This window comes from Tenrec ecaudatus, chromosome 16 (assembly GCF_050624435.1).
Source record: "Tenrec ecaudatus isolate mTenEca1 chromosome 16, mTenEca1.hap1, whole genome shotgun sequence".
Lineage (NCBI taxonomy): Eukaryota > Metazoa > Chordata > Mammalia > Afrosoricida > Tenrecidae > Tenrec > Tenrec ecaudatus.
In genome coordinates this window covers 96,926,202-96,940,227 of record NC_134545.1, presented here as the reverse complement: position 1 = coordinate 96,940,227, position 14,026 = coordinate 96,926,202, and the positions used below count along the sequence as shown (strand labels likewise).

The 14,026-nt window shown below is 50.4% G+C and overlaps 1 protein-coding gene across 27 annotated transcripts in view; it reads right to left on the bottom strand.

Annotated features, from left to right (window-relative positions):
* TCF7L2 (transcription factor 7 like 2) overlaps positions 1 to 14,026 on the bottom strand; it is a 215,116-nt gene that overhangs the window by 77,180 nt on the left and 123,910 nt on the right. For 11 of the 27 annotated variants that reach the window (XM_075533508.1, XM_075533509.1, XM_075533513.1 and 8 more), the window contains one exon: positions 2,354 to 2,497. The exons of 13 other annotated variants lie outside the window; for them this stretch is intronic. In XM_075533508.1, the coding sequence (XP_075389623.1) occupies positions 2,354 to 2,497 (144 nt within the window). The remainder of the gene's footprint in view (positions 1 to 2,353; positions 2,498 to 14,026) is intronic. 3 more of the 27 variants (XM_075533510.1, XM_075533516.1, XM_075533529.1) reach the window with 1 other exon arrangement.

Genomic DNA, 14,026 nt, shown 5'->3' with positions numbered 1-14,026 from the left:
GGCGCCGGGAGAATCTAGGGCTATAAGGACGAAATCCAGTCTCTGTTTCAGTTTCTTCCTGCTCCAAGCAGGTGCCTGGTCTCCGCTATCTACCGCCTACCTCTGACCCAAGATGAGCCTGACAACTTCCCTGGCCCCTGAGGAGGAAGAGCTAAGTTCAGCAGGATGTTCCGTGCTAATGCTTATCACAGGCCATCCAGGAAGGACGGAGGCTAAAAGGGCCCAGCTTCTGGCGAGAAGTCGGGGCCTCGTCGCTCTCTGATGGAGGCCAGAGGTAGGACCTTCCGGCCCAGGTAACACAGGTGTGGGCAGAGTCTGAAGCCAGAAGAGAAGAGAGAACTTCAAAGGACCCCTGGCCACTCTTAGCTTTAATGATGTCTAAATGGTCAGAAGATTTCTACAAGACTCCTAATGCTTGAAATGACAACTTGAAACTTAGGCTGGCTACAGGGCAGGAAGAGGGCCTGGTAATTGTATCAGGTGGTGAGATCAGATGTCGGCCCCCAAGTTCAATGCTGTTAAATGGTTTTTAAAGACCATGCACGTGACTAACTGAAAACACACCCCAAGTGTCAGAGATTTCTCATCGATGAGGAAAAGAATGGTGCTTACACATATTTCTGTGTACATGTCAACGTGTCCGGTTCTCTTCAGCAGCCATTTAATACTTTGCAAATGAAAACACGCATTTAAAGACGACTTAGTCCACCCTTTCTCTCTCCAAAGGAGTTCTAACAATACAGAAGGTTACCCGTTAGGCTGCCAACCACAAGGTCTGCAGTTTGAAACTACCCGGCGATCCTTGGGAGAAAGAGGGAGCTTTCTATTCCTGTAAAGATCTACAGCCCCAGAAACTCTGGGAGGCAGTTCTGCTCTATAGGTCATAGGTCACTATGACAGCAGTGAGTTTGGGTTGTGAACTTCCTCGCCTCTCCAGTGCGCACATCCATCTGTTATTCTCAGTTTCTTTCTGTTACAGAAACTGCATTTTTGGTCCCTGTAACCCGAACACAAAGCTGGGCACCAAACACACAGTCAACTCAAAACTGGTTGACAGTGAGTCCATGAGGACTCACAGCGACCCAGTCAGACAGAGCAGAAATGCCTCTCTGGGTTTGCGTTTCCAAGGCTGTAACCCTTTACGGGAGTGGGAAGCCACATCTTTCTCTTGTAGAAAGAATGGCTGGTGGTTTTGAACTGCTAGCTTTGTGGTTAGCAGCCACTGCCTAACCCACTCCACTACTGGGGTCCCTAACACATGATTAAAAAATTAAATTAAATAAACTCACTGCCATCCAATCGATACTGACTCATGGCGACAGGCTAGAACTGCCCCAGTGGGGTTTCCACAGACTTCAACTATACAGGAGTAGAAAGCCACATCTTTGTCCTGAGTAGCAGTTGGTGGGTTTCAAACTACCAACTTGGGGGTGGGCAGCCCAATGTATAACCAACAGGGCTCTTCTTAAAGAGTCGGTACTAGGAAGACAATAGATGTTTGTCCAAGAGAGGCTTGGCTATAAGTTCTTAAACAAGTGCTTTTCTTTTAAAAAAGAAAGAAAGAGAGTCAAGCTAGCTAGCCTTGGTACCACTAAATCGTTTGCTGCTTACATCGAGGAGTTACTTTAAGATGTTCTACCTGCATGGACGTTATGGCTCTGCTGAAGAGAGACGCATGTTCTAGATGCTCTCTAGTCTTCAAGACTACTAATTTGAAGAGCTCTGTCATTCCCAGCACTGAGCAGTGTGGGGTATTGACTTGCTATTGAATTATTTAAAGGAAATTAACCATGTTCCTGTCCTTAGGGAGCAACATCTGGGAGAGATGCCATCGCGCATGCCCGGGGCAGGTGTCCCCGTACAGAGGAGAAGGTTTGCTCGGCGCCCTGGCGTTCAAAAGCACATCTCCCAAGTCCACACTTCCCAGCAACGGAGGGCAAGTGGTGGCTCCAGCTCCTCCTCCACTGGACGCTGTGAAGAGCCCCTGCCAACGTCTTTCCCAGGAAAGAGACTGGGGTAGGGGTGGGGCTCAAGTCCGCTGGGACAGCGCGTCCGTCATGTTCTCACGGAAGACACATGTGAGGACGGCTCATGCACCCTTCTACTGGGAGCCAGGCGCCTGGGAGCCACAGGGTGCCACCCTCCACCCTCGCCACCTTGTAAAAGGGCCTTTTTATGGCTATCATTTCCCTATCAGTGGTCAGTCGTTCAGACATCATGGCACCCGTGTTCACACTGAGGAGGGCTGAGGGGCCATGGCGACGGGCCCTGCCCTGGCGGAGGCAAACTTTGGAAGGGTGGTTCCGTGTCACAGCTAGCTCGTCTCATACCGTCATTCTGCTCCGAGACCTACCTCCATACACCAGGGCTCCCCAACCTTTTGTAAGGAGTGGCTCCTTTTCATGTCCCTGAAGACTTGAGTGCTGACAGTGAAGTCTGAGGGGGGGTAGAAGTGCTGACAGTCAGGTCCCTGCGGACAGCAAGGGAGGGGGCCCTGCTGCCAGGAAGAGAGGGGAACAGAGTGAGGCGTGGGCGCGAGGTCAACGTGGCCCCCCGCCTGACTGATGCCATACCCCACATGTCTAACGAGGCCTGCGGTGCCCTACAGGAACCCCAAACTCATCCCCACCCCGAACGCGCTCGTGCCCCAGTGGACATGGATGCCCCTTCCCAGAGTTTCTCTGGCTAGAATTCTTCCTGGCTCTCTCAACTTACCTTACCGAAGCTTCTAGAAGCAGGGACCCTAGGCATCTGCTACCATCTCTCCCTTACCAAACCGCAACCCCAGGCGGCTCTAACCAGTGGAGGTGCATAGGGACCTGCCCAACACCCATTCCCCCGCCCCCCTAAAAAACTCGGTCCACACTGGGTGTTCAAGGACTCCGAGTTGGATTGGACTTCAAACTAAGTGGAACCCTTTCGGCGTGGCTGCAGGTCGCTCTCAGCCGACGTGGTTTGGGGCTCCCTGTGGGCCTGTGTGTGGTGTCTCCCTGGCCCTCACAACCACCTTGTGAGGTAGGTGTTGCGTGCCCATTTTACAGAGGAGGAAATGGACTCAGAGAAGCTAAGGAGCATGCCCAAGGTCACACAGCCAGTAAATGGCAGGGGACAATACAGGCCAGATCTCAGTGGGCCGTACAGGTGGTCACTACTGTGAGTCTCCTGTTCAGGTGTGGAGTGAGGCTCTATAAACTGGGTTGAAAACTCAGGGTAGCGAACAGACCGGGGGTCAGATGGGCTATTTCACAACAATTAGATAGGAGACTTCATGGTTTCTTTAAAAAAATAAATAAACAAATCCCATAACTTTTATGTATGTATGCACACGTCGACACATTGATAGACACACAAAAAGAGAAATATCTCTTCTCCACAAACTTGAAAAATGTATCTTTTGTGGGGGAAAAATACCGTAAACAATGTTGTTTCATCCTGTTTAACCCTGAGTAAAAACATCTAGGATTGAGAGCATGAGATTAGGAATGATACCCCTTATTCTTCGGTTCTGATGGTCCCCCCTAAATAGCAACCTAGGCATCTTGGGAGCATTGAGGATTCTGGAAATAGGCAGTCATGGCAGCTGGGCAGAAATCTAAGGTTAGGTCTCAGCTCTGTTTGGAGAACCACTTCCACATTGCCTGGTCCTCCCTGGGTCTCCAGGCTCGGCGGCTACAGTGACCACACAGAAGCAAAGTAGCCTCTGCACGAGTGGGGACCGCCCTGCATACCGAATGGCACCACTCCAGGGGCTTGCTGAACCTGTAGCTAGACTTGGAAAGCCACCACGGCCGGAAGTCCAGAGGCCTGTCCCCAGGAGGAGAAGCCGGAGAAGAAGGCCTCCTTCCCTATCTCTCGCTGGCCCTCTTCATCTGTAAACAGGACCGTGAGTCATCAGACACACAGGAGTCCACGGGAGAGCTCAGCCCAACTTTACAGCGAAGGCACCCCGTCTTTCTCCTGTCACAGCCCTGACTCACCTCGCTGTCTCCCACCCAAGGTGACCTGGTTTACCTTCCCGGTGTTTCGGGAAGGAGCCCAGAAACACAGGGAGCTCAGCCTTGTCTGCTAACACAGTGCTGAGAGTGAAGAGTGAATTTCCCAGAGGGGGCGTTTGAGGGGACACAGGCCTTAGAGGTTACCAGAGAGCACATGTCATGTCTACTATCTCCCCTAGCCCCTCCGGGTTCACGCGTTGACACGAGAATGTGGCTTAGGAGATGTTAAAGGAGCATGTGCACGGACAGACATCCAAATACACATAGCCCTCTTCACACCGCATGCTCTTCTCCCAACCATTTAGGAACTACTACTAGCTTTGAATGTAGAGGATTCATCTTATCCCTGTCTATCTTAGGGCTTCCCCTAATTTCCTCTTGATTCTCATTTCCTTTAAGGGTGTCAAAATCTGCCTGCTGGCTTCTCCAGAGGCAATGCCTCTCTGTGACAAAAACTGCTTGCTGCCAAGATTCCAAGAGGCGCGTTTCTAATTCGAACAGTGACCTGATGTGACAGAGGACCGGTAGGAAGAGGCTCACGGGCTCCTTGGTGGCCCTGTACCTGAAGACGGGGTGTGTTGACGTCTGGATCCCACCACATGAAGTCCAGTCACCAAGTCTAGCCAAAAGTGTACAGTCCCCTGTCGCGGCTTAATGCGCTTCCAGCCCTTCAGTAGGGAGTTGAACAGTTCTCAAGGGCTAGAGCCGTCAGGACAGGGTGGCGGCCAAGTGACTACAGCAGGCCTAACACAGCAAGGCGGTCAGAAATGCCGGCGGGTGCTGAAGACCCAGTTGAGGTTCATCAACAGGCCTCGCATGCAGGTCAAGACCCAATGGTAGCACCGCCGGGCGTTTCCATGCTAACTTATGACGCGGAAGAAGCCGAGGGTACGTGGATCGGTGCTGGTGAATGACTTCTCCGTGGCGGCTGGTTTGGGGAGATCAATGAGAAGGCCTGTTTCTTCCTGTCGGAGACTTTGGGTCCCCCACCCCTCCCAGCATCAGCATTATTAACCTGTTGGCAGATACAATCACCACGACCCCAGAAGCAAATCGCAAGACTGGGCGCCAAGGCCGATTCTAAGGACGGTCATGGTGATGATCCGTCCTGCCGTCCCACCTGTTGGTGGCAAGTGATGGAGGACACCACAGAGCCTTCCATGGGAAGCCACATGGTGGCCGTGAACAAGGAGAAAGCACTTCGTCCAAACAGTCGGCCAGAGGCTCGAACCGGGTCACACGAGCCTCTGGCATCTACTGAAGAACCTTTTTTTTTTAAGATGACAAAGCTAAAGGATAGGTGTAGTGATAAAGCCATGAGTCGTACATACATTTTTAGCAGCAACTAATGAAGTGACCATTTTGGAGAACTGGAATAATGCTGCATCACATTTTTTAAAAGTGATGAAGTGAGTATAATAGAGTGGGCCCACAAATCGTATTACAAAGGACAAACTGCCCAGCCAGGAAAAATACAAAAATAAATATAAGTATGGAAGTGAAGCTGGAAAACTGGTTTGTTTGGTTTTTTTATTATCAAAACACTACCATTGGTACCATAAAGGTTTTTATATGAACTCATGTTTTTCCGACTTAAAAATTTGGGTTATATCTTTGGGGTGAGGGTTTTGTCCCCCACAGCAGGGACGACAGGGCTTTGGGGGGCGGGAACTCTCTAATGGAAATCAAACTTGTGAAATGCAGTGGGCCTTAGAGATTCTCTTATCCAATTTGCTCTTTATAACCAACTTTGGACCCTAAGTTCTGAGTGTAAAAGAAGTTGTCCAAGACTCCACAGCTAATCTACATCTGTCACTAAACCCCAAACTTTAAAAACTAGAAAACCACGGTCTGAGGCTCAAAGAATTTTCTATTGGAGGGAGAAATCTTTCCTAGTGAAGGAGACTGGCAAAGGCCATTCCCGATGGAAGCAAAAGAGCCAAATGGCAAATGAATTTTTCCTTTTTGAGCTGGTTGAACTGGAAGAACAAAATCCTTCTCTCTTTCCGTCTCACTCGTGTGTCCCTGAACATGTATGTACAAAGCACACTGAATAGCAACAACAGAGGCCACGTGCCCATCTGGAACCCTGAAGGAAGGTTCTAGGGCTTCAGAGGCCAAGCAGATATGGTTTAAAGCACCATCAACAATCCCCACGTGAGGTAACTTTGATGCTTACATTTGAAACATGAAGTCCAGATGCCCAACAACATCTACCAGACAGGCTGCCTTTTATGTTGTTTTTAAGGTGAACCAGGTCTTCCTCCAACCAGGCTGCCTTCACTGACACCGCGTGTGCATACCTGGGTGCGTGGGCACAGGTAGATGGTGCCGTCAAAGTTGCAGGGCAAAGCCCTACAATGAACAGCGCATCACCCAGCCATCCGGCCCAGAGTTGGCAAGGGGTGAAATGAAATCGCCAAGCCTTCCCACAAAGCCAAGCCAAGCCCAACACGAGGTGACCCGTGTGTGTCTGAGGAGGAGAAATGCCCTCCACAGGGTTGCGATCACAGTGATCTTCCAGCAGTAGACCAGGGCGCTTTTCTTCTGAGGCCTCTCTGGGTAAAGCTCGATGGCCAACCTTTGTCAGCTAGTAGCTGAGCGACTAGGTACGCTGCCCCTGTGCCCAATCAAAGCCAAACAACTGCCATTGAGCGCACTCAGACCCTGCAAGACAGGAAAAACCACCCCTATGGATTGCCTAGACTGTAACTCTCTACAGAGGTAGAAAGCCTCGTTTTTCTCCTGCAGAGCGGCTGGGGGGTTCAAACTACTAGCTTTGCAATAACCAAACCAATCGCAATCCACTGCGCCACCGGGGCTTCCTTCCTCTCCGAGGCTACAGCGATAAAGTCTACTCTGCTCTTAAAGGAGCTCAACTCAGAGGGAAAGGAACAAGGACAGAGCCAAACCAAACCAAGCTCACTGCCATGGTGTTGATGCTGACTCATAGCAACGCTCTAGGACAGGCTAGAGCTGCCCCTGTGGGGGTCCTGAGACGAACTCTTCAGAGTAGACAGCTCCCCCAAAGATATCACAGCGGCAAAATACAATGAACACAAAAGGTGCTAATATCTAGACCCTATTGCTATTTTCTTTTACAAACCTCTGTTCACCCTCTCCTGACCGCAACAGTCCCGCCCACTGGTTGTGTGGCCCTCGGTTTCTGGCACACGTGAGGGGGCGAGCTGCCTTCTAGAGCCCCCGTCTAGTGAAACTAGCCCAGCAACGCGCCCAAGGTATAAATGCCATGTGTCTGAGTTTCTAGGCAGGGACCCCTCTTCTGTATTTAATGAGGATGAGTCACCTTCGAAGCAGCGACCACAATTTCTTGCCAACAATTTCTTGCACCAGATAAAAGTTCTATCTCATCAGGGAAGAAAAAAAAAAAACTATAAATAAATCATGGAGAAGAAAAGAGAAAACATTTTAGGGGAAAGACATCAGGATTGGCGATTTGCCGCACCGTTTCAGAGAGTGTTTATTGGTTGAAAGAAATGTTTACGAAGGTTGACTTGCTGTGTTGTTTTTCCCCCTGGAGGTGGTGAAAATACTGCCTGTGGAACATCGGAGTGCCCTGGTGACACAGTGTTTATGGACGGAGTTCCCAAATGCAAGATGAGCAGTTCAAAACCACCCTCCACTTGGAGGTCAAGAATGGGGCTTTCCACCCCTGTAAAGAGTTATACTCTCAGAGACTCAGAGGCAGTGTCACTCTGGCCTCTAGGGTCCCTCTGAGTTGCTGTTGACTTGATGGCGGAGCACTGAGAAACAGAGCCCACTTCAGGTTTGGGATCAAGTGAACGGGGTAGTCGTCTCTCGAGACATGCAAAGTGCTGGTCAGTTACACAGAGAACAGCCATGGAGTCACATCGTCGAGCAAAGAATGTAATGAGTGGCCCCACACTACTCTACCCAGCAATGGCTGCCCTGCAGGAACCTCTTTAGGGCAGAAGCTCGGATCCAAGACCCCAGGATGCAGAAAGCTTGAAGGATCCCGGTGACAAAAGATGCTACTCTGTTAACAAGGCTCTGGCTAAAAGGTAGTTGGTCCCTTATCCTCTGATGAGCCCACAAAAAGGGATGGGGGCTCATGTTCTGCTGCTGTCCACCATGAACAGGCAGAATTTAGGGACCAAGTGGGGATACAGGGTCTACCTTGAACTGGGGATGTGTATCGGGAGATCCTCAAGCCAGTCGATCTCTTACACAGGAACAGTGAGCAGCCAACAATGGAAGTGAGAGGTGGCAGTAGAATCCCAGGGACCAGGAGGGCCTGAGACTCCAGCTAGCCTTCTTGACAGAGATTGCTATGCTCTGAAAAAGACAGCCATGCTGAGAGAGACAGCGTCTTCCGCCCCTATCAACGGGGATCAGATGTTTAAAAATGCAAATAACAGGTTTCTCAAACAGCCCTGGAATTCTTCCTGGAAATGTTTTCATAATTCGCATCTTGTTAGCCACAGGAGCCCCAATTACACGTTCTCTTTTCTCATTTCTACTAACCAATTATTAACATTAGATAATAACGTACTATTTTCTGCTAATGTGTTTCCTGACAACTTCAAACTCCAGAGGGTCTTCTTGGTGCAATGACTGCCTAACTGCGCCAAGAAGAGCTAATTTATGAGAAAATGTTATTTGAGCCTTCTTGGGTGTTTATGAAAACAAACCATTTGGGCTGAGATGTACTACAAACTCAGCTGTTTGCAAACATGCTAAATTGAGAGCGATTTTTTTAAAGTTCTCTGCAGATTTTATGAAAGGAAGAAATCACATTGGAAGAAAATAAATAGTTAAGTCCAATGGACTTGCCCCAAGGGGGCCAATCTTGACTTCATCTTTTTCAGAATGGGAAGGTACACTAGAATTTTGGGGTTATGCCTGCCAGCTTTCGTCACCGACATTCCTGGTTCCAATTGAGCTAATGCTAATCAGACCACTGGGCAACCAGCATGCTTAGCACTGGGCACTTGTCTGAGACAGCCCTGCAGGATCCTGCCCTGTACCACAGTGAGGGCTGGAGGGCAACCTGGGGGTGAGGTAGAGAGAATGCCTAATGTGTGTGTTAGTCCGGGTAGACTAGAGAAACAAATTCATGGACACTGAGATGCATACACAAAAGAGCTTTATGTACAAGAGAATTGAATATTGAGAAAACATCGCAGCCCAGTCCAGATCAAGTCCTTAAATCCAGTATTAGCCCATATGTCTGATACCAATCTTTCAATACCTCTTCAGACTCATGCAATACATGCAATGACGCCGAATGCAGGAAGATCACAGGCCAGTGGGTGGAAAGTCTTGTGGATCCAGTGGAGGTATAAGCATCTCAGCACTCCTCCAGCTCAGGGCACTAGTAGAACTTCCACGTGTCTTGTCAGCCATGTCTCCCAGGGAGTGAGCATGTGTCCCGAGTCCAGCAAGCCTCCAAATGAGGTCATCAAGCTGTGCCCTGACTGACAGGCTGAACTGCACCCGTTCACTCAAATTGACAACAGATCATGTAACTACCACACTGTGTGTGTACGTGTACGTGAGCATGCACCCGTGTGCAGAGAAGGCAACCGAGTTCACAGATGAGAACTGCAGGGTGAATGCCATCTCGCTCCATTTCTTCCCACTAGAGCAAGGGAAAGGGCCTAGTCGCCAAAGCGTGTGTGTATGTGTGTGCTGGAGGGGGGTCACCTGAGTACTCTTGCCCACACAAATGATCTGAGGTCATTTCTAGCTTTCAGGGTTCTCTGAAAAGACTGCTGAGGGGAGGCTCTGCTCCTGAAAGTGACAATCACCTTGCTGGTGCCCTGGAGGGAGAGCTGACTCATGGCAGCCCCACCGACGCACAGCGGGAGGGCACGTGGGAGGGTCCTGCGCCAGCTTCACCAGTCCTCGTTGGCTGTGAGCCCACTGTTGCAGCCATTGTGCCCACGCAGCAATGGAGGATCTCTTTCACCGACTCCACTTGACCAGGGGCCCCAGTGCCGTAGTGGGTATGTGTCCAGTTGCTAACCACAAGGTCCGTAGTTTAAAACCTCGGGCTGTTCCGTGGGGAAAAGATGTAGCCGTCTACGCCCATGAAGAGGTGACCATGTCAGGAAGGCACAGGGGCAGGTCTAGATACCCCCTCGGGTTGCTCGGAGTTGGCACTGACTCGACGGCAGCGAATTTGGTTTTGAAATCGGTCTACTTTGCCAACCTTCATGCCCTTCTCCAAAGGGTATCTCTAATACAGTGGGGTTCTCCACCTTCCTCATGTCACAACCCTTTCACACGCTTCCTCATGTTGTGGTGACCGCCCCCAACCATAAACTTATTTTCGTGGCTAGTTCATCACTGTCATTTTGCTACTGTGATGAATCAGGCGACCCCTGTGAAAGGGTTGCTCGACCCCCCAAAGGGGTCACGACCCACAGGTTGAGAATCACTGCTCTAATCTCTTCAGCATACCCGCCCCCTTCACCTCCAACCCCCCCCCCAAAAAAAAAACAACCAACCAAAAGCAAATTCTAATCTCAGCAAAAGTGCACAGGGAACATGACTGATGTCACAAACTGCCCTGTCGGGTGGGGTGTGACTAGAACTGAATACAAAGCAGGTGGCAGCGGGCTTGGTCTACCCTGGGGAGACACGCTGCTTTCCGTGACGTTTGCCGAGGTCCAAGCAGTGGGGCAAATTCAGACTGTGCGAACGATTCTCTTGCTGTACAATTAACACATGGTGAGCGATCCCAAGAGTCCTGAGTGCTAATGTTCAGGAGCTCACCAGGCCTTTCTTCCTAGTCTCCCTTTGTCTGGAGGCCCGGCTGCAACCTGTTTAGGAGCACAGTAACTCACACTCTGACTTCCACGACAGGTGGGTGGAGGCTGCCCTCGGGGCACACTGTCCAGGGAGGGAAACCCAGGCTTCCCGCTTACAAGGCGAGACTTCTGCTATGGGGCCAGCTGACGCCCTCTGAAACATGGAAGACAGCCATAGAAGTAACCAGCCAACCAACCAATAAACAGCATACGATGACTCCACAAGCTGGAAGCCCCTGTATCGGACCATGACCTGGATGCTCCCGTCTGACCAGTGGCCACGGCTTCAAGGACTAATTTCAGAAGAAAATAAAGCCAACAGGCCAGGCTGGAGACACAGAGATCATTTCTTTCCCCCTTAGCCCGCCAAGAGAAAGAGTTACTCGCACTGGTTCTTAGTTTTCACGGTTTGAAAATCTGATGCTTCCAAGAGAGCATGAAGCCCGAAGTTCACGCTATCTGAACTCTGGTTCTACGTCCAGCCTGGCTGGCCAGGCATGTAGCTTGTGAAGTAAGTGGACTCAGAAATCTTTTTCCCCTACTAGCCAAGGCCTCAAGAATATCTAACTTCCAATAGGAGGGAGTTCTGAAAATAAAAGATTTTGTAAAGTTTAGAGATTTTGACGATAAAATCAAATACTTCACTGCTGAGTCGAGTCCAACTCCTACAGAGATCCTATGAGGCAGTTTAGAAGTACCATTTTGGGTTTCTGAGGTTACAGATCTTTATGAGAGACCTCACCCACCCTCATCCCCAGAAGTGGCTAGAGGGTTTGAACTGCTGACCGCATGTAAACCACTGTACCAATTGGGGGAGGGGTCCCATTATAACAAATACAGACTATTTAATCATCTTTAAATTCTAAAGTTTACCATCATCAATTGATGGGTAACAACATATGCTCTATCTCTATGTTCCATAACGGATGCAGAAATGCAGGTCCTGCCGACCGCAGAACCGTATTCGGCAACAGAGAACAGAATGAAGTGCTAGTGCGTGCTTTCACCAGGATAAGTCTTAGAAAGCATCGCGGTACTCATAGCTCGGCTGTATGGGACACACACACACACACACACACACACACACACACACACGGCAGTACTAGCAAGAAGATGGAAACTATCCAAATGCCTCTCAGGAGAAGAAAGGATAAGGAAATTCTGGAAAATGCACCCAATGGATATTTTGCATCACTGAAAAACAACAACGATGAAACCATGAAGCACCATGACAAAGACTTCGCCTCGCTCGGATCTACCATCAGAGCTCATGGAGGCACAAAGAGACGACACGAGCATCTCATGAGGTGCATGTGCTGCACAAGACCCCGTTCTGATGTTGAAAAGCAGGAATAGCACTCAGCAACAAGGGGCCCCCGACCCAAGCCACGGTATTTTCCACGGCCTCCTTTGCATATGACATCTGAACACTGAATAAGGAAGACCCGAGATGAATCCGCATATTTGCATCACGGTTCAGGCCAAGGGAACAAAAGTACCAGTGAACTGCCAAGAGTGAACTGCCAAGAGAACCAACAAGCCTGCCTTAGAAGAAGTACGGTCGAAATGCTCCTTAAAAGCACTGACAGCGAGACATCGTCTCCTGTGCTCTGGACATCCGCAAGAGAGACCAGTCCCTGGAGAAGAACATCGTGCTTGGGACCATGGAGGGGCAGCGAAAGAGAGGAAGGCTCTTTACAACACGGACACACAGTGGCTGCAGCGATGGGCTCACACAGAAGAACAACTGAAAGGACGGAGCAGTGCTTCGTTCTGTTGCCCACGTGGAACCCACTCCACGGCACCTGCAGCCACAGGCGCCAGCAGCCAGGTACCAAGGCCACCAGTCTCAGATTCCATTGACATGAAGTGCTCAGCATGGAGAAGTCCAGAAAGACAAAGCAAGCAGGGGTGGCTGGCCAGGACTGCAAGCAGAAAAAAAATGGGGACTGATTGCGAATCGGCACAGGGTCTATTTTCTGGGTGGTGAAAATATTATAAAATTGATGGTGGTGACGGCTGTACAACTCTGTGAATACACTCCCCCTGCTCCGCCCCTCAAAATCAGTGAACGATACATCATAAGCAGGTGACTTCCAGAAAGGGAATCAACGTAGTAAGATTCATTGTGAATTTAAACTGTCCTGTCACCGCCTCCCGCCTCCCTCTGTCTCCGAGGGCGCCCCTGGAATCCAAGCCCATTTAACTTGAAAGGAAGACACAGCTCAGGGCGACAGGCAGGACTGGGCCCACGATTCCCACTTCACAGGAAGCAGAGGTCCGGAGAACTCCCGTTTCCTTTCTATGAGCTGGCCCGGCTTCCCAGGGCCGGCGGAGTGTAAATGAGCAGGAACGGGGGCCAGGTCACAGGCCCGGGCATCCCCCAAACCAGAGAGGGAGTGGTCACCAGATGTGGGGGAAGTGGGCATGGCTAGGCCAGACAGATGTTCCCGCAGGGACACCTGGACACCAGGCCTGGGGCCCTCCACAGCGCCATCCTCCAGGGCACAAAAGTCAGATGAAACCATTTAGTTAATAATAATAATAGTTGTTTTTAAAACCTGCAGGGAGGGGGGAGAGCCAGCTCGGTAGATACAATCGAGTGGGGCTGAAAACCCACCCAATTAGCTGTGTTCATATAATTTTCACATCAAACATCTTGTGCTCCCAGGAGCAACTAATGGTATAGCTTGTAGGGGGTTTTCCCAGGTTTTCGAGAGCCCTGACAGCCCCTTCAATGAGGCCATTTAATATAACAGAAGGTTACAGCGAGGGCCACAAACACTTGCTTTTCCTAATTTACACCTTGCATTTCCTTCCCCGGCAATGTCAGGGAGGAGCCAGGCAAAATGCAGGATGGGATGCTTGTCAGACCCAACACGGGCAAACAGAACACGATTCCTAGAGGGTATTCCCGGACTACACCCACACCTGCACACCCACATGCGCACACCCACACCCGCACACCACCGACATCCGCACACCCACACGCGCACAACCACACGCGCACGCACCACGGCAGGAAGTGTGGTGGGCTGTTTTCTCTGCACTCGCTCTCAACAAAAAGTTGCCTGTTGGGTGAGAGGAGAACGAGGCACCGGGAAAATGTCAGCGATGGGCTTGGCATCCTCCCGGCTACTGAGGATGAACCTCCGTCCACAGCTGGAACCCAGCAAACAAAGTGTACCTCGAGGGGACTGTGGCCCTCGGCACAGACCTCTCTGCAGCACGAGA